The sequence below is a fragment of the Ornithodoros turicata genome, chromosome 6, assembly GCF_037126465.1.
Source record: "Ornithodoros turicata isolate Travis chromosome 6, ASM3712646v1, whole genome shotgun sequence".
Lineage (NCBI taxonomy): Eukaryota > Metazoa > Arthropoda > Arachnida > Ixodida > Argasidae > Ornithodoros > Ornithodoros turicata.
In genome coordinates, this window is record NC_088206.1 from 3134127 (window position 1) to 3158992 (window position 24866).

At 48.4% G+C, this 24866-nt stretch overlaps 2 protein-coding genes across 3 annotated transcripts in view; one reads left to right on the forward strand and one right to left on the reverse strand.

The window, feature by feature from the left end:
• LOC135398826 (uncharacterized) overlaps window positions 1-23941 on the forward strand; it is a 48399-nt gene extending 24458 nt beyond the window's left edge. The window contains exons 23-36 of one of the 2 annotated variants that reach the window (XM_064630328.1): window positions 13115-13312; window positions 14398-14529; window positions 14589-14767; window positions 15654-15841; window positions 15933-16065; window positions 16121-16255; window positions 17411-17517; window positions 17593-17717; window positions 18627-18739; window positions 18791-18919; window positions 20026-20128; window positions 20191-20291; window positions 22358-22507; window positions 23695-23941. In XM_064630328.1, coding sequence (XP_064486398.1) covers window positions 13115-13312; window positions 14398-14529; window positions 14589-14767; window positions 15654-15841; window positions 15933-16065; window positions 16121-16255; window positions 17411-17517; window positions 17593-17717; window positions 18627-18739; window positions 18791-18919; window positions 20026-20128; window positions 20191-20291; window positions 22358-22507; window positions 23695-23901 — 2000 coding nt within the window. In that variant the 3' untranslated portion in view covers window positions 23902-23941. Of the gene's footprint in view, window positions 1-13114; window positions 13313-14397; window positions 14530-14588; window positions 14768-15653; window positions 15842-15932; window positions 16066-16120; window positions 16256-17410; window positions 17518-17592; window positions 17718-18626; window positions 18740-18790; window positions 18920-20025; window positions 20129-20190; window positions 20292-22357; window positions 22508-23694 lie in introns of those variants that run through there. The other variant, XM_064630329.1, reaches the window with a different exon arrangement.
• On the reverse strand, window positions 6888-8465 carry LOC135397566 (uncharacterized). The gene is made up of 2 exons (XM_064629164.1): window positions 8404-8465; window positions 6888-8054 (listed from the first exon to the last, which is right to left on the reverse strand). Exon 2 carries the CDS (start codon window positions 8001-8003, stop codon window positions 7023-7025), a length of 981 nt encoding a protein of 326 aa, XP_064485234.1. The 5' UTR covers window positions 8004-8054; window positions 8404-8465; the 3' UTR covers window positions 6888-7022.
• Window positions 23942-24866: the final 925 nt, after the last annotated feature.

The following is a 24866-nucleotide window of genomic DNA, read 5'->3' on the forward strand; positions in this document are numbered from 1 at the left end:
TAAATTTTCTTGATCCTGTTAAGCGGGCATCAGTCGTCTTGTGTCCTGTCCCGATCATTGTCCTATTGTTGTCCGTTTCTGAAGGGTTTGCCTCAGCGTGGCTCTGTTTCAAGATCTGCACAACCGCTTTTTCATTGCAGCCAAGGCTTTCCTCATGGCCTGAGAACTGTATAACGGTCGGTCGTGGTTTCATGCCCTGTACTCCACTACGGCATTGTAACCCCACTGTAACAGAGCATGCCACGCCACAGCCGGGTACACATATAGACAGTGGAGCGCCTAATCATTAGGAGCTTTATCAAGAGAGTGTCCTTATACTTTTAGACCCGAATCATGTTCAGGTTGGCCAACTGTGCTGGCATTCAGCTGAGGAAAGAATAATACACTAGGTGTAGCGTACACTAGAGTCACTAAATAAGCTTCGCTTCAGAGTATCGACACTGAGGTCCAAGGGTGAGCAGAAGAGCCATCTTTTTTCCGCACCACACCGGTAACCATCCCCAGTTGAGGATCAAAGACAGCTAACATAATGCTCGCTGTGGGGTAGAGAAGCGTGTACGATTCTTGTGCTATAATCCATGTATTGTCCACTAGAACGTCCCGAGGATGTCAGGGGGAACTCAAGGCCGTCAGCTTTGATGAGCTGCTTCCAAGAGAAAGGAACATTTCACCAGCGCACGACAGATGGCGTCGTCTGCTAAAATGCGCGTGCGCGTGACTACCGTGGCGCGCAAACAAGATGGCGCATGCTCGCTCTTGGAACTCAGTGTCGATGCTCTGAAGCGAAGCTTATTTAGTGACTCTAGCGTACACTAGAGTCACTAAATAGGGAGCAGAGTAGCGACACTGAGCCACGCCGGCGAGCGAGACCTCCATCTTGAGTCAGACGCGGCTGCGTCGCCTAGCAAATGGGATGCCAATCTCCCCCTTCTAGGGTGGAGAACAACGTGCAGTCGAGCCAGCTCGCAACCCAGGAAACCGGTTTTGCATGGGGATGAGTCAACATGGACGGCCAGCTCTTGGAAGGAGAAACCACGTGACACGATCAGCCCAATCGCCGACGTCGCGGAAAAAGAATGCGGTACTCTGTACCCTATTCAGTGACTCTACCGTCGCACGATCGGGTCCCGCATTCAAAGGACGGTCGCATCCGGAAACCCATCTATACGAATATATGTTCGGCATCGGCCGACAATCTATCCGGCTAATTTTTATCGTCCGAAAATTCCTTATATGTTAAATAAACGAATTTTAAAGATAAGCGCTGCTTCCGCGGCTGCAGCAGCTCCTGCGGCGTTAGAGTTACTCAATAAGCTTCGCCTCAGAGTATCGACACTGAGGTCCAAGGGAGAGCAGGAGCGCCATCTTGTTTCCCCACCACACCAGTACCGTCCCAAGTTGAGGATAAAAGACGGCTAACATAATGCTCACTGTGGGATGGAGAAGCGTGTATGACTGTTGTGCGATAATCCATATATTGTCAACCACAGCATCCCGAGGATGTCAAGGTGAGCTCAAGGCAGTCAACTGTTGCTTGTAAACGAAAGGAACATTTCACCCGCGCACAATAGATGGCATCGTGTGCTAAAATCCGCCGGAGCCGTTTATAGGGAGAGTTTGGCCATTAGGAGGAGCCTAACTTGAAGCGCGTCATGTGACGTCACGGCTAAGCCACCTCCCTCGCCGTGCTCTATTGTTGTCCCGTTGTCAGCCGGTCGCCGACGCCATATTGATGCTGATCGTTGTTTACGATGCAAGGAGGGAAGACACGTGCGTACATTGTCCTTCGAAAGCCCTTCGTCCTTGAACTCTTTCAGTTTGGCAACAAAACCCCCCTTATCAGACACGGCTGTGGGTCATAAGCCGGTTATTCCTGTAGATTGCATTCATTGCAACAACAAAGCTGACGGACAGCATCAATATGGCGCGCATCAGATGGCTGATAAGCGGATTCTGCTTGGATTCAGTCTTTTTAGGCGGCGCAACGACGACTCTGACGTCAAAATAGGCTCCACCCACGAGGCGGCAAAAGATCAGAGAATGGCCAAACTCTCCCTATAAATGGCTCTGAAATCCGCAGTGCGCGTGCGCAGCGTGGCGCGGAAACAAGATGGCGCACGCTCGCTCTTGGAACTCAGTGTCGATACTCTGAAGCGTAGCTTGTTTAGTGACTCTAGGTGGCGTCATGTCACCCCAAAGCGGAGGAGTGAGAGGGCGGCGCTCAGAGGAGGGAAGGCGCCGTCCGGACGACCGCGGCATTCCTTTTTCTCAAGGTCGCGCCCCCATTGGTTCTTAGGGAGTGACGTTTTCTCGTTTTTCCAGAGAGAGAGAGAATTCCGACGTACTCTCAACATCCGGCGTCTGCTCTTGTCATGTATTCCGTCGAATAACAGTCAAACTACGCCACTATTTCGCGTGGGATTTTTCGACGCCACGGTCAGTGGTCCAGGAGGACTAAAATCGCGCCATAGTTTCGAAATCGACTGGAACAGATGCGACCGTCCCCTTTAAACGAATTTTTAGTCCGTTAATTTAACGAATTTGATGTCCTTGTTCACTGTTCCCTTCGTTATTTAGAAGAATACACGAACTCCTACGATTAGTACAGGCTCCACAGACTTTCGCGACAGTCCATATAGTGAAAAAACAAAACAAAAACGGACTCGTGACCAAAGAAAATGTTGCAAAAAAAAGTTTTAAAGGGAGACTTCGCAAGGATTCGAAAAAAAATTAGGTAAGCATCATACCGAACACTGACCGCTCCCTTGCTACCGAATACAACATTCGTATTCATTTTGTGAGAGTAATTAGTTCGTAAATGACGTAAATGACGATGAGTAATTCGTAAATGACGATGAGTAATTAATTCGTAAATACCGAAACCAAAATGCAAAGCGCACAGCGGTTCGCCACGGAGGAAGATACTGTGACGTCACCCAGCATTGTCGTCTGCTAGGAAGCTTGCATTCTTCCATGCCGGATGACGTCAGCAGAGTTGCTTTCAGCGCCCTCTTGCTTCACAGATTCGAAGCGCTCACTTCGGAATAATTCGTTCTAATAAAACCGGCGCACTTTGGGAACGCGATATTTTGTATCTATATGTTCCTGACACCCCAAGGGTTTCTGCTATGTCACAATCTTTGGGCGATTTTATTGCGAAGTCCCACTTTAAGAAGACAAAAAAAAAAACAAAAAAAAAAAAACGACGCTGGTACGAATGTTCCCTAACGTCCCCTCGCTTTCTCCGTAAACACCCGGCGTGGCAGGAATTTGCGAGTTTAATATAAAAATACGTACTTAAAAAAAGAAGTAAGTATAAGATACGCGCGACGAAGTCTTTGACAGTCAAGAACCTTGGCCAGAAAGAGCTTCTCCTGGGAATAGTTTGAGATTGCGCGGGAACCGAATAAAGGGAATGGAGTCGTCGAAGGAAGCGTCCGATGGCCTCTCGCTATTGAAGCGAATGTTGTTCTTTATTCCTTCATTGACGGTGCCTCGTTCCCATAGCAACGTCTTCAGGTGTAAATCAGTTGTGTGTACCTTTCTTTTATACCTGGTGTCACTCGCAGTGACCGTGTATTGATCTCCCTCTGGGGGCCCGCCGTCCGGTCATAGAAAGAGGACCCTGCAAGAAACGCCGAATGAGGGAGCGAAATTGTGGAAAGAAGCAATAGACTTTTGAAAGAAGGGAGGCGGCAATCACTAGTGATGGCCAGTAGTTAACTACATGTAGTTAAACTACTAGTTAAACTACCTGATTGTAGTTAAAAAGTAGTTATCAACTACATACTTGCAGAAATGTAGTGGCAACTACTAGTTAAACTACTATTTTGAGTAGTTAACTACAGTAGTTAGGTTACTGCAGGCAGCAACTACTTCCGATTTTGCCGGAAGCTTTACGGCACGATTGTGCTTCCGACTTTTACCTTGAGCTGCTTGTTTGATGAGAACGGAGGTGCGGAGCGATTGTGCCGTGCATGTGTACTAAACCTTCACTTTTATCGCTGCTTGCGATTCATATTTAGGTGTCCAAGAACGCTATAGAATGGGATTGGTGTTGATGGACAACGTTAAGTAGTTATAAATGTAGTTAAAATACTTTGCAGTAGTTAAAGAAGTAGTTTTAACTTCCTCCCCTGAAAAGTAGTTGAACTACTAGTTAACCTACTTCATCGCGAAGTAGTTAGTAGTTATGGTTAAACTACTGTAGAAGTAGTTAGTGGCCATCACTGTCAATCACCTCCACAGCGTTCAGACGCGATAACCAACCACCATGGCCACACCGCTAAAGCTAGCGGGAAAATTGCGGCAACGTCTGGCATCCGAACACGTGTTCCATGAAAATGACACCGTAAGCTTGGGCAGCACACACACGAGAAAGACTACACGGTTTCCATAGATCAGCTTGCCTGCGATGTTGCCATCTTGACTGTCGCGAAAACGTCCGTAGCGCGATCAGCCCGCATTGTGTGTATTGTAGCGCGTGAAAGCAGCGCGCATATCCGTGGTCGCATAAATATAGGGTTTATTCACATGACGTCATCCGCAGGAGACCGCCACTGTCGCTAACAGGTAGATGTGCTGCCATCGGCCGCCATATTGTAGGTCCCACTCAAGCAGTCACCCATATCGCACTCACCGTATATATATATTTGGTGTTTCAAAGTTATTGCGCTGTGTGATTTGTAGCATATTCAAGAAATTTCCAATTGTTTTCGACGTTTAATAGTAATCCAAAAAAGCATATGGCATATTATTATGGCTTACGCTGGCAAAATACGTTCATCTCTTGGCTTCATGCCGATCGGAATATGTGGGCAATCGCTTAAAACTATATATGTAAACAAAGTCACATGACCTCGGAATGACGTTTCCTATGACGTGTGACCAGGACAAGATGGCAGGTTTGCGAAAAGCACCCGCTTGAGGGGGGTAGCTATGCCACAGTGACGCGTTTGTGTCACTCCTGTGGTCCGAAGCAACGTGGAGGCTGGTAGGAAAAAGGAAACGCGGCTGTTTGTCGTCCTTCGTTTCTGTTGGCTACTGGACATCCGCGATAAAGTGAACTAGGACACTGTTCTTAGTTCACTGTATCCGCGACTTGCGCAAGCTGCGTCAAGTCCAAAACCCTTGGAAAGCTCTGTTCCACGGAGCCCAAACCCGACATCTGCGTCACACGCGGCCGAGTGCGCACCGTTGCTCTCCTTTCTCGACCGTTCAATAGGACTTGTTGACTGCGCGGAGAGTTTACAATGCATATACAGTCAAACTCCTTTATAGCGAACACATTTTTAACGAAAATAACACTACAGCAAAATTTTTTTGCGGTCCCGCTGGAGCCTATAGGTCGAATAATAGACATCCTTTTTAACGAAAATACCTTTACTGCGATTTTTTTTTTCTGTCCCCTGAGTTTCGTTGTAAAGGAGTTTGACTGTATAAAAAAAACACTACCGAACGCTGACGCAACATTTTCTCGAGTTGCGTTTGGGAAAGCACTCTCAAACGAAAAGAACGGACAGGGCATAGGGCTACTTAGAGCGTACCCTTCAGCGTTGTCGGAGCGCGTAGTGGGGGAGGGGAGAGGGGGTATAAACTGACGTTTTTGGGGGGGGGGGGGGGGGGGGGCGATCGCCCAACCGCCCCTCTTGGGTCCGCCACTGTGCATGAAATCCGCGATGAAACAAGCCTGAGCAATGGACTACACAAAATACACGAACATACACAACGATTTTGTTTATGTTGTTTGTTCCTGTATGTTTCCATGCTCATAGGCCTGTTTCGTCACGGAGTCAAAAAATTTGTAGATTTCAGAAATAATCTGTAGACGTTGCCGAAAATCTGTAGATCTCCATACAAATCCGTAGATGAGGCAACGCTTGCCCCTCTCTCCCACTCCTTGCTGTCCGCCGCGCGTAGTCCCAAACTCTTTGGCGGTATATTAACACTGAGCCAGAAGTTTCACTGGATGAGGACAGCGCGGTGGCGCCACCAGACGAGAAACCGCCGTCAATTGATTCGGGACTGCAAATAACTGACCGCGAATTTCAGTGAAACACGCGAATTCTAAGCATCGTATGGAATTATTCGACGGCATTACTTATTTCTGCTTGTTTTTGTTTTTTTTCTCGAACCCGGCTTTAAATATAATCGGCCTATCTGTCTCGCAGTCATTTCTTTTATCCTGTATAACTAAAACATTTCCTGCCAGTCCCTACACTGGGGGACGGATGAGTCGAATGACAAATGACCGTCCGATCCTTCCAGAACCGAGTGAGCCGTCCCCCAGTTTGGAAAAAGCCATTACTCATTCCCAGTGTTACCGCCATTCCACTGTAAGGAAAAGGAACACGAGTTCGTACAGGTCACAACGAAGAGTAATGCCATATCGAGTTGAATCGTCGTTGAGGTGAAAGGTCCGTCTTATTACGGGTCTTATTCTGGACGATTTGAGCAGTCGAAGGTGCAAGTTTTAGAAAGACACGAACGATGTAACTATGGTCCACAAGTGAAAACACTACATCCGCGCATGTTAACAAATAAATCTTCTGCCAGAGGCAGCGGATAATGCTCCGTGACTATAAGTTTGGATTCACGGTCAGAAGATAATCCCCACAAATGCGGATACCCCCTCCTGGTTTTGGCACAACAACCAAGGGGCTTGGCCGACTTACTTGTTTCAACGGGCGTCCAAATGTTCGCTTTCACCATACGATTTAGCTCTTGTTCCACTTTGTCACGTAACGAGTACGGGACCGTTCGATGTCTACAAAACACAGGTTGAGTGTCCGGTTTCAAAACAAGCTTCGCTTCGGGGTACAACACTTTACGCCTCTGAACATCAGAATCTGTACCACCGATTTTGTTTACAAAAATTCCTATTTAATTTCAACTCCCTTAACCAGTGCCTAACCTAACCTAACCCAGTAACGTGGGCAGTCTACACTTCCCTCCACGAACAATAAGCAGTGACAACATTTTTCTTTGTTCTTCATATTGTACCTCTACATGTATGATGCCCTTTACATCCACATTTTGTCCAGTGTACGTCCTAAGGACATCCTCCGTTGGTTCACATTGCTTGCTAGGAAACAGAGCTTCTTAGACTGCTGTTCAGACATGAGGCTCACGGCTGCGCCAATTTCCACGACAACATTTGGACCTTCAAAGTTAACCTCTACCTTCCAGGGCTCCGAACCTGACCAAGTCACTGTGGTTATCACGGAACTAACTTTTTTAGCTTTCGAAACAAGAGAACGGGACTTACTACACATTCGCCTTGTGTGTCCTCTTTTTCCGCAGCGAAAACACTGCTCATTCACGAACCTGCAGTTTTGGCTAGCATATCCGGTTCCACCACAACGCGAACACTCACGTCCTTGACCCGGGTTCCTTTGTCTAGAATGTTCCCCTGGCTGTCTTCTTGCGACGGAACCACTTGGCTTGGCGCTGCCAACTCGATGAACCTCTGTATTGGGTTCCCCTGTACACGGACGAAGCTCTTCAGACTCCGCCATTTCCAATTCCTTCCCTGTGGCAGTTTTAAAACACGTGTCGAAGTTGTCGTCATCCAATTCGAGTAGGGCTTTCTTGATTTCACTGTCGCGGCATCCCACGACCAGCCTGTCGCATAAGGCTTCGTCAAGGAAAGTTTCGAACTTGCACGTCATGGCAAGACCCTTGATAGCGACTACGAATTCCGTCAAAGACTCGCGTTCTTGTTGGTATCGTCCATAGATTTTGGCGCGTTCTGCTATTAGCAAGCGCTTTGGTGCGAAGTGGTCTAAAAGCTTCTGTTTGAGTGCGTCATACGTTTGAGACGTTGGAAGGGCGGTCAGGAAAATGCTCTTCAGCACATGGTAGATGTCTTTCCCGATGTGGTTGAGGAGTGACACAGTCTTGTTTTCGGATTTCACTCCATTTGCCGACAAGAAGATTTCAAATCTGTCCAGGTAATCCTCTATTATCTCCTCCGTTGGATGGAATTCCGTGAACTTCGACATTGCGTGGGTAGCTGTCAACCTTCGTCGCCAAATGTTGTATCTGGGAGATGCCTGGCCCGCAACATAGCACACGACCACGAGCCAAGAACGCAACCAAAAAGAGAGCGAGTTTATTATCAGAACCTGTTTAAATACCCAAGCAGCACAATGTACTGAAAGTCGAGTGCAATAGGGGTGGACGGGTAGGTGGAAAACCTTGAAGGGGCTCGTGAAACTAAAGAACATTGATAAGACACATATACCGTCCACCCCTATTGCACTTGACTTTCAGTACATTGTGCTGCTTGGGTAGGTACACCTGGGGAACGCAAAGCCCCCTAACCGACCGTGATGCTTATCACTCGATTTGCTACAGTGTGCTCTTACAGAAATTGGTGAATGCTGACACACTCCCCCTTACCTGATTGCATGGGTCATGGCCTTCCTCTCTGATCGTTCGTTCTTCTGCTCCGCTGGTCCCTGAAATTTGTTGATTTCTTTGTTGTTTGTTTGCTTCTTCATCATACCCCCAGAGTAGGGGTGTCCCCCAATGATCGGCGCTCTCTCCCATATACTATTTAACGTTTTAATGAGCTCCCTCCCTTCTGATCCGGAGCTTACGACCTTTACGTAACGTAGACGACATTGCTTTCTTTGCTTCGGCGCCTTCGTTGTCTGAGTTATACGCTAAGCTATACAAGCCTATCTTGACAACCTGACAGCCTGGATGAGCTCTGTGCACCATTCCCTGAATGTAGGCAAGTTGGCCTGCAGTCGGTGCGTCAAGTTAGTCAGCTTAAGCCTCAGAAAACCATATATATCCAGAAAACGTCTACAGGATATCCTATTTCGGACGTTGGGATATCCCACGGACTTTGCTACAGAGCCCATTTACATCCCCGAGACGTTCTGGGGACTAGCACTTCTTTGTCATTTGTAGATCCTGCGAATATCCCGGGAACGTCTTTTTAGGATATATGGACGTACGTGGGACATCGTGCAAGCAGGTCCAAACATGCACTTGCTTTTAGTTGTACATATCTGACATGACAACACCACTCTGATATGTATGTAAATATATATATATATATATTTGCTTACGTATTATGTACAATGTTAATTTTTACGTGAGTGTGTTGAAATAAATGCCTCGAACATCAACAACAGGTCAAAAATTCAGGGAATGTAGTAAGCCCCGCCAGCGTTCGACCAAACTCTGACGTACGGTCCACCAAGGCTGACCATGCTACCACACGTGCTTCCACCCTAAAAAGAAGAGCAGGCTCCCTTTTTGTCCCCTCTCCCGCGTACGCGAATTTGAAGGGAGCATTCACAACGGTTTATGCTGACAGAATGCCCAGAGCTTATACTGAAATAAAGGCCGTTGGGGCAAGTTCGTTACGTACTTGGGCCGTGATACACCTGTAACGGTGAGGAGGTACTTCTTTGCAATTAACCCGTGAGTCTGCAGAGACATGGTATAACCAATAACGTTTCTCACATTCCTTCATGCCAGATACTGTGTTTTTAGTTCAAGCTATTGTCTAAAATGGGATTAGCTGCTGAGTGGAGCTATAAAAGTGATCAAATTCCACTGTTGCTTGACGATCGTTACGAATATAGATAAATACTTTCACGGCTAGCAGCACGCGAACGATAGAAATATATAACAATTTTGCTTGTTCCCCCCATCCAGTGAACGTTTACAGAAGTTTTTGCTTGCTCTAAACAGAACAAAAATGTGGCTGTCGGAACAAGATGTGATAAACTTCACGTTTAGTAGCATATCTTCAGTCAACGTCCTGGCGACGTTCCTGTGACGTTCAACCAGTGCCCAAAATCTCGTGTACTGGATCTTTCATGGGTATCCAAGGGATCTCCAGGCTTTTCCTCCATTCAAATGTCCAAAGCGCGATATCCTGCAGACGTACCTAGGACATCTGTGATTTACTCGATAAAATAGAAACGCGAATGTCGTTCTGTGACACCCCACAGATATTGCATGGATGTCCAGATATTCAGGACGTTCACGACCTTGTAAGGATGTCCTAGGGATATTAGTGGTTTACTGGGAGTACTTGGGCGTGTGTTACGATGACTGGTTGAGCTGGACGTTATCACATAGATCACTTGTGCTTAACGGCAACGAAGGCACTCGGCGTCCTTCATCGGTGCTCTAGCAGCCTTGTCTGCATGCGTAAGGACGCTCTGCTATACGTGTACAGATCTTACGTACGGACCGTTTTGGAGCTTGGTGCTGTCCTTTTGTCCTCCCCGCCCGACATGGCGTCTAGCCAAACTGTATATTTTGGAGCGGCGGGCCCTCCGCCTCTGCTTGGGCATTCCCAGATATCCAGCTAATGATGCGCTTCTCCTTGAGGCCCGTATGCCTTCTCTTAAGGCTCGCTTCCGCCACTGCTCACTGTGAACGCCTACCTGTCACAGCGTCAGAATCCCCTTGCGCTGCAAAACAATGCTTCTCTCAAGGGTAATCGGCTGTGGCTAACTCGGCAGTGGCAGCGTAAAATACTTCGCAGTACAGTGAACCCTCGTTAATATGACCACTGCCGTTCCCGCGGATTTTGGTCATAGAGCGAATTGTCATATTAACGAGAAACGCACCCTCCGCAGACCGGACACACATCGCTACGTACAACAAAAGCCGACGTAATTATGATTTATTTTCTGAAAAATCTGTTAACAATTGACTAGGTCAAACAATTTTCTGTCATAAATTTTTCTAAATGGACAACAGCACCATCAACTGCGGACACGTTATCTACCTTTATCTGCTCAAAAAATAACGAGGCAACCCTTGACTTTAACACGTGTTGCCCTCTGAGCGAGGTACGAGATAGCCTCTCCCGGGTCTGCTCTGAGGGTCACGTGACGTGGTCATAATAGCGGGAATATAATGCCTGTGATTGACCCTACTTGTGACAAAAATCTTGGTCATTGTCCGATAAACGGATTGTCGTATTAACGAGGGGGATTTACATGCCGGCGAAACGGTTCCAGAGAAAAACGGTCATAAAGCGAGTATGTCAGATTAACGGGGGTCATATTAACGAGGGTTCACTGTAGACGACTTCAGAAAATCCCAGTGCTCCTTGCGCGCGCATTGCATCCTGGGCGCTTACTGAGTAGAGGAACGTTCCTTCACGTTTCGCTTTCGCTGACCATTACACGTCGTGGACAATGGACCGGTAGGGTGAGAAATTGAAACATTTTGGAGGCCACCCGTTTCTTTCGTATGAGGAAGCTCCCACAGTTCAAAGCGGCGCTAATCACTCTGGGATTTTCTAAAGTCGTCTGTTGGTTTTCGTCCAGCAACCCCTCCTGCCATTAAGGGTTTCCCTCTTGGATATCTTCCCACTTGGTGCCCCTCCGGACCCTCCTTTTGTGCGTGTCATTGATATCTTCCCTATGAGTGTCCGTCATGTTCCCTTGGCGTATACCCTTGCAGACAGTGCTAGCGGGCCATCTCCATTCAGTTTCGTCAGGAGTCGCAGCTGACGCCTCTGTCTCTGGGCTCGGCCTCTTTTCCCCTCAGCTCGATTTCCATTTCCCGGTGCTGCTCCGAGATATATCACCCCTCCATTTCATAGCGAGTTCCTTGCGATACTTTTAGCCACCAGGAGGGTCCCGCCCTCCCGTGAGAGGTTGCTCGTGCTTTCAGACTCACTTTCAGTTGTGTGCGCTTTGGCGACTCCCAGGCATTGCTCTCCCTACCAGGTCCCCCAAACTCACCTCGGAAAGACGAAGAAGGCCGCCACTAGATACCCCACTGTTGCCGTTCCGGATCACTTCAGCGCGCTAAGTTTAGCGGCAAGATGTTTTTGTTGTCTCTGCGAATGAATCTAGTCTTTATATATCCAAATAAAACGCGTATAACAATTTTCTGTGTCGTGTTTCACTTTTTGGTCCCGTTTTTAAACGTGTTGAGCGATCGGAAGGATCTAGTGCACGGCTGCGTGCATCACATGGCGTACCTGTCGTACCAGGCGCCGCAGGCGCAGTCGTCCATTTCTCCATCGGTGACTTGGCCTGGCTTCGATTGTGCTTCAACTGGATCTTTAGCGCGCTACAATCAAACGCAAGCCAACGTCTGGTAACAATGGGGTATCTAAGGGCGGCCTCCGGCATTGCACGCATCGGGATAGGAACAAATACATGGGAAAATGGCGACCTTGGGGGACCTGCTCCCTACTGCTTCCTATTGGTCTCTCGCACGTACGCGGTACCATTATCACGTGGGTTCCTGGCCACCGTGGGCTTGCTGTGAACGAGACCGCCGACACCCTCGCGAAAATGTCCCTTTCTGGCGCGGTTTTTGCCCTTTTCCCTCCCCTTGCGCATGCCCTTTTTACGGCTCTCCTCTGCTCCCAGCTTCCAGCGTCCTTGGTACGGCCACCTGTCCTTCTCGTGACTACCGGCTTCCTGCTTTTCTTGGCAGTCAGAATTCTCGTTGCAGCGCGTCGCCCTGCCTCTCAACTTTTAGCTTCACCGAGCCGGCCGCTCTTCATCCCCTGCGTGCCCCCCACTGTGGCCAGGACGAGACAGTCGAACGCTTCCTACTCTTTTACTTTCAGTTGGGATGGGTCTGTGGCAGCGGATCTTTCGCATTTCCTTTCCCGCTCGCGCCGCTTGTAGCCCACCCTGCATCATCCCCCATTCATCCACCATCACCTCTGCACCATCATCTACTGAATATTATCGCGCGCACACTTAAGTAGCTCTCATTCACCACCTCCATCACCTCTCTGTTTACAAACATGTGACGTCACGAGAAGACCGGTTCGAGGTTATATTTTGCTGTGGTGGGCAAGAAGCGGGAAAAATGCGTCGGCTGAGAGGCTGATAAAGCTGGTAGTGCCCACCAGCACGCTTTGCGCAGTGGCGTTACGTGGTTAATGGCTTGTGAGGAAGAAGTTAGCCTCAACGAAAAAAATAAAAAACTGAAAACGACGCACGCGGCGTACTGCGCGTTACCCGTGACATACATCACGTGTTCATTCCACGCCAGGAACGTAGCGCGTCATTTCTATTTTGTCTCTGTCGTGAAGAGGCCGGCTCAGATAATTTCGTTCTTGACCCATATAGAAAGTTTTCGCTGTTTCCCTTTGGCACAGCTCTTGTTGGGGAAGGTGGTTGCATCATGTCGAACGGCGAGGAAAGCGGCAGTGGTTCGCTGGAGATCATCCTCATCCCGATTCCCGAGAAAGAATACTACACGTCCGATCGGCCCTTCCTCTTCATCTGCGTCTGCGTCGCCGTCGGATACCAGTCCGTCGTCGGATTTCCACTGCTAATGCTCAAACACGGTGGCGGTAAGTCTTACCTCTACGTGGTAGAAAAGACGTTGTTCCACTGTAAGGGGTGTATCGTAGAACACACCGCTACCGTTCCCGGAGGGTCTTGACTTTCGTTTCCCCCAATGTATTTTACTGGCCCCGCATTACCTAGGGGAAAAAAAAAGAGACCCCGTTCAAAGTTCGTTGTGCACCTACTAATCCCGAGATTACTGGTTCGACACGACCGAGGACGCCACCAACCTGTTGGCGTGTCGCCTAGACGCATCACTCGCCGCGAAGAACCGTGCACCGAGATTTCGTTAAACAACCTGTTAAATCCACGGACAGGCGTCTGTCCGTTAGCCATCACTTAGTTTATCACATGGCATACCATGGACTGTCGCGCTTGGACATCAGGAGGGCGGAGTTAGCGGTTGGATTTATAGGATAAACCTTTCCCTAGGCACCATTTGCCCTCGCGGGGTTGTCAGACGACGTTCAAAGGTTACGACAGACGAGGGCAACGAACCGAGAACACGGGGGCTACGACAGTTTGTCTCTGGGCAGGGGAGAGGGAAGAGTTTGGAAAAACCACGTGATGGAAGTGTCTGTCCACTAGTGATGCGAAAATGTCGAAACTTTCGATATCGATAAATATCAACATAAAAAAAAACATCGTTATTGATATTTATATCGATAAACTATCGATATGTATAGCGCTATTTTCTCGATCTATCGGTATATTGAAAATAAATATGGATATATCGATGTTTGAAACGTCCTCAATTATGGTTACCACCTCTGCAATGAAGCGCAGAAGCCGCCGAGTTACTGGTATTTCTATTAGCATGCGTATCGATGTCTATATCGATTTAATATCGATATAGACATCAGTTCAGTTCCGGTTTAGTGGTTTTTGGTTCGGGTTCAATTTCGGTTCCGATCCTTGAATTCTAGATTGAATGCCGTGGTCGAGCAATAAATGAGTCACTCGCTGTTGATATGCGCCCTCTGTATAATATGGTTGCGGATTCCTGTCACTGCATTTGGGGTGGTCGTACGCAGCCGTCTGTGCTGTCATTGAAGTCGCGATAAGACATCCGGCGTACCTTTGCTTGCAGCGTGCTTCCTCATACCATATATGGTGGTCCTAGCCCTGATAGGCGTCCCCATGGCTGTTCTTGAACTCACCATCGGCCAGTTCCTCGGTCGAGGTGCTCTGGACATGTGGAATGCCGTGCCTGTTGGAAAAGGTGATCGTATATAGCGAGTTTCTGCCGGGAGACAATAGCCCTTACTTGTTCTCTTGAAGGCGTGGGCATGGCAATGCTGCTGAAGACTTTAATCACCTCCTCGTACCGAGTGGTCAAAGACTGCTACTCCTTCTACTACTTCCTGCAAGCCTTCCAGATGGAGTTACCCTGGTCAAACTGCTTCACCTGGTGGGGCGCCAACGTGCTCAATTGTGTGACGAGGAATCGCACCAAAACGGTAAATGGAGCGGAGAACTAATTCGGGATAGACATAGCCGCAACGCGCGTGCCCCACGGGGACGCCAGCACCGCGAAGCATCGCCAATGGTGTTGAATTCCAATGGCAGATTCGGAGCGTTTCCAGAGCAAGTTTTGTTGCTTCGCCTATAGCAAGTCTGCTCCATTGGCAGATTGGGAACAGTTCTGGAGTCTTCCAGTGGGAGCTTCGGAGCGGCATTCGAGCCAAGGTCGCTCCAGGGAGCAATCCAGACCGGAACTCTACGTCACTTGTCGCTCGTGCTTCCTATTTGCTGTCTCTGCTTCGGCAACATGGCCGCTCTTCCCGACGCGTCTTCGCCGTGACTAGTATTTCGCGTCGTACGTTAGCAATTTTGTTTCTTGAAGAAAGCAATAAGCCAGACATCACCAGGGCAACGTTAGGAGATTAGGATGTTGCAAAACATGGCGTTGTATTGGAACATGAGTGCAATCTTCTTCTTCCTCCGTCTCTGGCCGCCATCCACCGAGGACGATTGGCCAGCGCTAAACTCCAAGTTGTGCGGAAGTGTTCCAGTCGCAGATTCGGATCACTTGCTCTAGGCCAGATCAAGCCGCTCCACTGCGGAGCCTGCCACTTGCTCCGACTCTGCCATTGGAATTCAACATGGGTTTGACACGGTCGCAGCGCACATACAGCGCCGGCGGTGGCAACCATGAGTACGCAGCCGAGAACGGTTACAGATGAGAACCACTTCAGAACACTTCAGGCAGCAGCCGAAGCGCCGCGTGCGCGCTGGGACCCATTCTCAAATCCCGCGGCTAACACTTACAGCGCTGACGTCTGCGCGGGGTTCGGTGGTTATACACGTGCCAGCTTCCCCCCGCCAACATTTCGATTCACGCAGAGGTTCTGCAACGCCGAGAAGCAACGCTTGTACGATGCCAACGTCAACAAGGAAGTGGACGCAACCAGTGTCTTCTTGACGCTAGAGGTTTGTGGACGAAAGACGAAGGTTCCTCTGCAGGTCTACACCAACGGTACGTCTGAAGTCTGTCGAGATGTGAGGCCCGTTACGGAACTTTCCTTCCTCATGTGAGTAGTATAGGATAGGGACGGGTGAACGGGGACGTCACTAGGATGCGCTGCAATAGGGAGATTTGGCATGTGTCACCTGCACTTACAGACACGGCGTTCTGAAGGTATCAGATAGCATCGACGAATTCGGAGGCATCCGTTGGGAGCTGCTTGTCTGCTACATCTTCTCCTGGTTCTTCATCTTCATGTGTGCTTCCAGAGGGATTGCCTCGGTCGCCAAGGTATCAATTGTGCTTCTTTCAGCTTCATAATAACGGCGCTCTGCCATTGGTTCAGGTATCCCCCTTCTTGGCTACCGTGCCCTTCTGCACGTTGGTCGTGCTAGCAGCCAGGACCATTTTTCTTCCGGGTGGAAGGGATTCCTTTCTGGATGTCCTGGCACCAAGTTGGAGCCACATCATCAGCATGAGTGTACATCTTGCTTGCCTTCCGCTAGTACTACAAGTCTTGGGATCCCTTCAGTAGCATTGTCAACCTAATGGAGTTGTTATGGAGATGTTAAGATTATGGAATTCGTGGACATCCCCCCTCTTGTGTACATATGGTAACCACAGTGGAATTGAATTGAATAGGGGAGTACACAGAGCCGTAGCGATGGGGGGGGGGTGAGGGGCAGCCGCCCTGGGCTCCATCACAGAAGGTGCCGAACAGCAGGCCCTGGCAGGTTGTTTGTACAGTGTAAAGCTGAAGCGAAGAGAATATGATTTTACGATCTCAGCAGCGCAAATAAGCATTTTCTTTTCTTTGTTTACAGAGCTTCTGAGGCAGTGAGAGAGGAGGGCGCTTTGCGTTTACCCTTCTCCCAAACTCTCCTCGCGACGGCTCTGGTAGTACATATGACAAAACTCGTGAATTATAAGATAGGATGACAGAATAGGTTCCAGCATCTCCCTGTGCCTTAAAACAAAAGACAGTAAAGAAAAACTGGACCTCACCAGAGCCATTTATAGGGAGAGTTTGGCCATTCTCTGATCTTTTGCCGCCTCGTGGGTGGAGCCTATTTTGACGTCAGAGTCGTCGTTGTGCCGCCCAAAAAGCCTGAATCCAAGCAGAATCCGCTTATCAGCCATCTGGTGCGCACCATATTGATGCTGTCCGTCAGCTTTGTTGTCACAATGAATGCAATCTACAGGAATAACCGGCTTATGACCCACAGCCGCCTGTGATAAGGGGGCTTTGTTGCCAAACTGAAAGAGTTCAAGGACGAAGGGCTTTGGAAGGACAGTGTACGCACCTGTCTTCCCTCCTTGCATCGCAAACAACGATCAGCATCAATATGGCGTCGGCGACCAGCTGACAACGGGACAACAATAGAGCACGGCGAGGGAGGTGGCTTAGCCGTGACGTGCATGACTCGCTTCAAGTTAGGCTCCTCCTAATGGCCAAACTCTCCCCATAAGCGGCTCTGGACCTCACAAGCCTCTATTCCAAAGTGTGCGGTGCTAACTACGGACTAGCTCCTGTGTGCTACCTGGAAATATGACCTCCCTCAACTGGAGGGCTGGTCTCTGCCTTCAGCTTTTCGTACTGGTAAACTGGGTGAATGTTTCTATGGTTCATGTACAGGCATGGTCAGACGCAGCATATTACGTGACAAGCGGCCTGGAGATTGGTACCGGAAAATTGCACGCAGTTGCTTCCTACAACACCTTTGACTCAACAGGCATTCTTTGGTGAGATTTGGAGCTGAACATAAGTCAGTCATAAGATAGTGAAGCGTGCGAATCGCAATACCGTTTGGCTTCCAGGGCTTTCCTTATCTTGCCTTTGTTCCTGACCTGCTCTAGCATCTTGGGCAGTGTGGTGATGTTGAGTGCCAGTGGGAGCCTGGCAGATGACTTGGGCATGTGTATCGCTGACTTCGACATCTTGCGTATGGATACCTTCTTGTTTTGAGCACAGATCTTTCCATGCGTTACTAACAATGCAGAATGGGTGGTGATATTTTTCGGGAGCATATCACTACAAGAAACGCAGGCTAAAGTGAAACCATGGCAGTCTGAAGACTAAAAATGTGTTTCTTCATGTAAAAATGTGTTGTGGTTTCCTCGAAAACTGGTTTAATAGTCCACTGCTTGTCTGTAGCAAAAATGCTGCGCTACCAGCCTCTCCTGTCTTCATTGACCTTTTTGTGAAGCAGGCAAGCACCAAGCACAGAGCGGCTTGCCGGCAGAGAAAAACAGCCGATCCGTTCGAGTGTACCTCCTCGCTCTCCACCAATTACCTGCGTCCTTGTCCTCGCTGCGCAGTGCTCTTTAGTAAATCTAAGTACGCATTTGGGCCTCGAATATATGGTAGAGTAGAGGCGGGCTGGGACCGGGCCTGAGCATGGAAACAGTCTGGTACCGGCTGGGCCCGGGCCGGCGGAGTCGGGCCCGGGCTGTAAATCTATAGAAGACGTTGGGCCCGGGCCGGGCACGGGCTTGAAAATTAGGCCCGTGCAGTGCTCTAGCGTGTGCAGTACATCCGACTGTCTTTTGCGTGAGCGCGCGATACTTCTCCTGAGACGTTGCACGTCGTCCACATCGCGCCACATCGCGTCCTCCGACCGAACTCCCGTGCAAACCAAAAATTCTGAAATTTCGAGCAAAATATGGGATTCCGCGAAGTTACCAAACGAAGGATTCCGGGCTGAATTCCGAAATTCGTCGCTGGAAACCGGGGGCCTTACATATGTTACAGCTGTTGCAGGCTGCTTATGAATGATACATGCTGAAGGTATACAAGTAGTGACTTGTAACACACAAGACCAACGATCTTTATAATTCCTGCGTTCATGCAGCCCCTGTGTTCCCATATGTGACATTTCCCGAAGTAGTATTGAGCATGTCCGTGCCTGCATTGTGGACCGGCCTGTTCTACTTCACCATCTACATGATATCTATCGACGATATGGTAAGTCGGCTCATCATTGGTGTGTTTTCCTTCAATTGTCCTACCTCGCAGCTATTGAATGTCGGCATGGTGGTGTCGACGGCGGAAGACCTGTTCCCGTCCATCCGGCTCAACATGAGCAGGACTGCCTTCTTTGTCTGTCTCTCCATGTTCTTCTCTGGAATACCAACTGTCACGCGGGTAATTATGTGGCATATCGCCGTTTCTGCTTTTATTAGCTTCGGTTCTCCATCAGACTGTCAGGAAAAATCTTTGCCACTCTCCTGTAGGCTCTCTGCATGCCAGTGTCATTGGTGTAGTGTCACGTAGGCATTCCATGAATGGGCCCCAACTGCGGCATGACGACAATTGACATGAAAGATAATGGACAACACGGGACAACCACTGTTTGTTGCTGTCCTCTGTCATCACAACCAACTAGCCTGCTGCACAGTTTTTGCAAATAATCGGTGGTCATTTTATGGTTTATTCGTGACTGTGTCTTTAGTCCTACCATTATTAACGTATTCCCACAATTGTCAAAATTTCAATATAGGTTATGTCTAGATAACCACCTCTTATTTACTCTTGTCTAGTCTATCATACCTGGCTTATAGTCCTGTCTATAGATGTCTACAGGGCGAATTTAGCAAAGGTTACGCATTTTGATCGTGTCGTAAAAATAGATGATGACGTTTCTGGCGCTTCACACTTTGCAGTCTGATAGTCATTCGCTGATAGTCGGTAGTCATCAAGTTTCCCCCCCCCCTTTTTTTTAAATGGTACCAGTTTGTAGAAAAAGTTAGCAAAACATATCCTCACCCCATTCCTATGGCCTCTACCGGCCGCAAACCGCCATTTTTTGTTTGCTGTCTGACTTACGTTCACATCACCGCGTATAGGTGGCGTTGCCTAGAAACCCTTCATCTGAGTCCGTCTGGTTGTTTGTGGTCGTTCCATAGATTTTGGTTTTGCTACGTCTCCAGGCAGAACCACCTACACGTGGTGATCTGAACATGAAGCAAAGGGGAAAAATGGCGGTTTGCGCGCGGTAGAGGCCATAGGAAATGCGTGGGGGTGGGAATTTGCTTTGCTTCTAAGTTTTTTTCTACAAAGTGATAGGATTTGAAAAAAAAAATATGAATAAAACTTCAGGCAAATGACTAATAGTGTGCAAAGGTTGAAGCGCCCGAGGGCGTTACCTTGTATTTTTGCGACTCCATCGAAATGTGTAACCTTTTTTAAAAATCTTTTTAAAAATTTTTTTCATTAATTTTTATTTTTAAATTTTTTTTTTTTCATTTCAGGCTGGCATCTACATCGTGTCCCTCCTGGAAGATTACACAGTGGCGGGTGTCATGTCCCTATTTATACCCATGCTTGAAATCACTATCTTCATCTGGATTTACGGTGAGTCATCACACGTTTTCAACCACGTGCTGTAATCAGTGTACACGTGTGTGCGCGCGCAGGCATGCAGAGGTTTTCATTCGACGTGGAATTCATGCTCAGGAAGCCGCCGGCTGCCTTCTGCAAGGCATGTTGGATCTTCATCTGTCCTCTGCTATTGGCCGTACGTCATGTTTATTTCTCGGTAGGATATATGTAGGGAACGGAATATGGATACGCTGGCTCCTACTTCAAATCGCTTATTTATGTAAGTGTATGTACACGCTAAGAACAATACCAGTGTGGGTAGAACTGCAAGGGTACTAACGTTTCTACTGCTATGAGTAGAATTGGTAGTAGAACAGCTGTACTCAGAACAGTTAAGGCCTGTTCCGACATATAGCGATTTGATATATAGCGCTACAAAATAGGGCGATATTTTCCTCCTCGCAGTGCTCGATAACGCTAAAAATTAGTGCTTGCCGGAGTTGAGCTTCAGTCAACTCTTTCAGCGCTAATATTAGCACTACACTCGTGTTGGCCAATGAGGAGGCCCTTCAGTGGTGACGTCGCGAAAGTCGTGGAGCTGTTTTGCTTCCGCATTTCACGGCATGGCGACCGCATTGGAACCGGCGAGTGTGTCATCCCAGATGTCTGATAATTTTTCTGATTGTCCTTTTTGATAAGGTGTTCAGTTAGTTGATCGAATTTTTCCGTCGCTGTCGAACTCTGGAGGCGTCATGATGGCAGAGACCGGAAACGATAACTTCCAAGTTATCGTTTTGCAAGTGTGAACGGTCCGATAACAGTGAGCGCTGTTTTTGTGTGCTGTTTTGTAGCGCTATATTAGCGCGCAGCTATATGTCGGAAGAGGCCTTTAAACTGTTATTATAACAAATATATATGTACTATACTGTTTGAGGAAATCTGGCTGACTCAAGCTTCAGCCCCAAGGGATATGTAGCGGCTAGTAAGCGGCGTGCTGTTATTAACGCGTGAGGTTTGTCTGCACGTGCCGTATAGGATAGGACTGCAGATAATTTCCACTACCTCGCGTTCTTTTGACGTACTCGTGCTGGAAGCAACGTTTACCACCCCACACTGCTACACCGTCCTCGGCCGGGTTTGACCCCGCGATCTTGAGCTCAGCAAGCCAACACGTTACCGATTGAGCTACCGAGGCCTTCCCTATTTTTCGCTCAAAAGGAAGAAACTACGGAGGCCGGCGATGTATGCCTCCCCGTGCAAACTGCGGCCTTGCTTGGTAAGTGGGGAGAGGACTGGGGAAAGGGAGGCTCCCGTTTATACCCAGAGAGGAGAATGAGCAAGATTCAACGCGGTCCGTACAGATATTAGAGAGTTTCAGTGTACCGCGCGCTATCGCTTTTGCGTACGTAAGGGATAGCGTTGGTGGTTCTGCGCACTGCGCGAAGCTCTCTTTCTCTTATGGGCGTGCGCAGAACCACCAACGCTATCTCTTACGTACGCAAAGGCGATAGCGTACGATGTACTAAAACTCTCTATTGTCTGCTTACCCGCATGAGTAGAAAATTCTTGAACCGCTGGGCGTCTTAGCTGAGTAGGCCAGCTCCCGAACCGAACCCGAACAATTTTTTTGCTTGTCCTGAACCGAACTGAACCGAATACGGTTACTGGTTCTGGAATCGGTTCAGAGGTGAAATAATTTTACTACTGACCGACATTTTTCAACCGTGTACGGGGAGCGTAAGCTCTCTTTCATGTAGCAAAGTTACTGCCCCGTTAAACCGGGACCGTAAAAAGTAACGGTTCCAATCCCTGTAAATGTGAGAACTGATGTTCTGAGGCAGGAACAACATAGAAAGGACAAATACATACAAAAGCCTCCGGTAAATGTCCCGACCGTTGAGATTTTTTGTCTCTGTATGTGCGGTGGGGGGTTCGGGTTCTCCCTGAGCCGAACCCGAACCGATATACCAGAACCGGTTCAAGCTGATAATTTCGGTTCAGCGGAGCTAAACCCGAACCGAACCAGTACGCATGCCTGAACCCGAACCGGACCGAAAATAAATACCGGTTTCCGATCCCTGCTTAATTTGCGGAATAGAGGTGGTCTTAGAACGTTCTGCGGTAACGGACGATGAACGACAGACCATTACAACGTGGTGCACCGCGATTGCGTCACTTACACGCATCGGACGTGTTAGATGATGATGGTGATAGTGGTGACGCAACGGAGTAGTCATTTAAGTTTCCTTGCAATGCTCGCAGGTATTCTACATATATCGAATGGCCCGGTTTCAGCCTCCTGTTTTCTACCAGATTCCCGAGGAGTACGAAGCTCTGGCCTGGGTCTTGGGCAGTACCGCCCTTCTGCAAGTTCCCATTGGAGCAGTGGCCCTTCTTTTGGACAATATCAAGGTAAAACTGTTTCGGGATTTGGGATTGTATACAAGTGCAATTTTTGGCGCGGGACTATATATGGGCGAGGGCTACAACGCGCAGCCCATTTGAAAAAGAAAATTAATTGATTGTTTGCGTCTATTGAGGTTACTCATATTTGGTTTCTTTTTCTGGGTTCGTGTTTTTTTTTTTCGTTTCGCCTTTCTATTGGCTATCGTCTTGAATGGGGATTAGTGCCCAGCTGAACTGCTTCACTATTACTGTTTACTAACGAATCACGTGACAGAGTTGTTCCACGTGACGGAGCCAGGTTTGGGAACTCCGAATGGTTACGCATGGGACGCGAGCGACTTTTTTTTTCCTTTTTTTTTTTCGGACATGATGGGTGGGAAGACATTATGGATCTCCTACAGGATGGCTACATCGTTTCTAAAAATCACCATCAAGCCAACAAGTATCAAATTTCAATCGAAAATATCGTAGCAAGATTTAGTAGAAATATGCACTCGCGATTCTAGCTTGAAATGAAAGACGCGAATGTTGCTTAGATGACTACATAACTGATGTGTATGGAAGATAAAACACGCATATAAAGCACAGAACGCACTCCTGAGCCAGAAAGAAAAAAAAACAAATAAAACTTACTAGAAGTTAATCTCGCTTTGTTTGACTTTCGAAAACCAAGTCACAAAACGCGCATTCAAACGACTGTGCCAGTTCGCTTGCTTTCGAATGGTGTTATGATGGGCCCATACCGTCCATGTCCTGAAGAGATTAGCTATCGGAAAGCTATTCCCGTTGATACGGTGGCTCAGCATATCGCTTCTAAGTTCCCCCGAAAAGGTGAAGACGCGGCGCTATATCGATGCCGTTTTGTCGAAGTAAACGTTAGTATACCATGCTAGGCTATACGTTATATTGAGGCGCATAGCCTGTTCTACCAATCCATAAAGAATCCCTGTTCGCAATCCCCAAAGAATCCGTGCGTTATATCAACGCGTTTTCTCGAGGGCTCGACGTTGCAACAAGTGCGTACAACTCTAGGGTCACTATGTAGAAAAGCCACAAAGTTTCGGTTTTCTGTTATAGGGGAGACCTTAGAGTGAACACTCCTCGTATGTGCCGCGATATAACGAACCAAGTGATGGATAACGCACAGAGCTAACGACGTGTTCGAGCCTCCCCTTTTTTTTTTGGCTGCGCAGAATCCCGGTCGGGCGTTTCAACCGGAATATCACTGGGAGCCAAATACTCCCGGAGAAGCGTACTTCGAGGAGATGGAGGAGAAGGGCATCGGCGTCGCCGGTAGCGGTGGCCCGGCTCCCGCCCTGGACGCCATGTGCTGCGACACTGCCATGCTCGAAGTCAGCGTCGACCCCGATGCGCCGCTTATCTTTAATCCGCCTCTATAAATGTTTGCGCACAATATACGCCTTGATATACGAAATCATATATATAGGTATCGCTGTTTCTCGCCGATATTTCGGGCTATATATATATAGCGAACCCCTCCTCCTCCCCCCTCCCCTCCTTTATAGCGAACACCACTACAGCAAATTTTTTTTGCGGTCCCGCTGGAGCCTATAGGTCCAATAGGTCCAACACCTTTTTAACGAAAAAAACAATTTTTTTGCTGGCCCCTGAGTTTCGTTGTAAAGGAGTTTGACTGTATATGTATATATATATATCGAGATGGCCCTAATTTAGGATGGATCATTCTGCGGGGATAAAACGGCGGTAAGCGATCGCTGCGGCAACGTAACATTGCACCGCGCTCGGACACTTTGCTGGGACATCGTGTTCGTGGTCCCAGCGACTTCTGCGAGCCTGGGTTTCATACTTACCGACGTGTTCAGTCTCTGTCGCTAGTTGACATTCAGTTAGTCTCATTCGCGTAGAACGTTCTTTAGAGGAGCATGGAAGGAACAGAAAAAAAAAATGGGAAAAGTCAGGAGAGGGAGAATTGAGGCTTGTGCAGTGACGTCACGTTCGGAAAAACATATTGCCGCACCGGAGTCACAGTAGGAAGGCATGCCGTGAGTTGTTGCTTTATGCGTGCAATTGTACGAGAGGAAATTGTGAAAACACGCTGCCTCATTCGTCGTGCAGAATGTCTCCTGTGACGCATCACCATCTTTTCCCATGTCACGTGGCTCAGAGGCTCTCAAGGCTGAGCGTGACGTCTTGTACACGAGCCTCATTAGGACAAGAAGCCCTATGGGACATATGTTCGCACAAAACGTATGACCGCAGCGTCCAATCCTGGTGCGCTTTCAATCTCGCGGGTCAGAAAAGCTGCTTTCCTATTGGCTGCCAGTCTGCAGCGTCAAGTCACCCAAAAGGGAAGCGCGCTGCCCGTCCTGCCTCCTCGACTGGT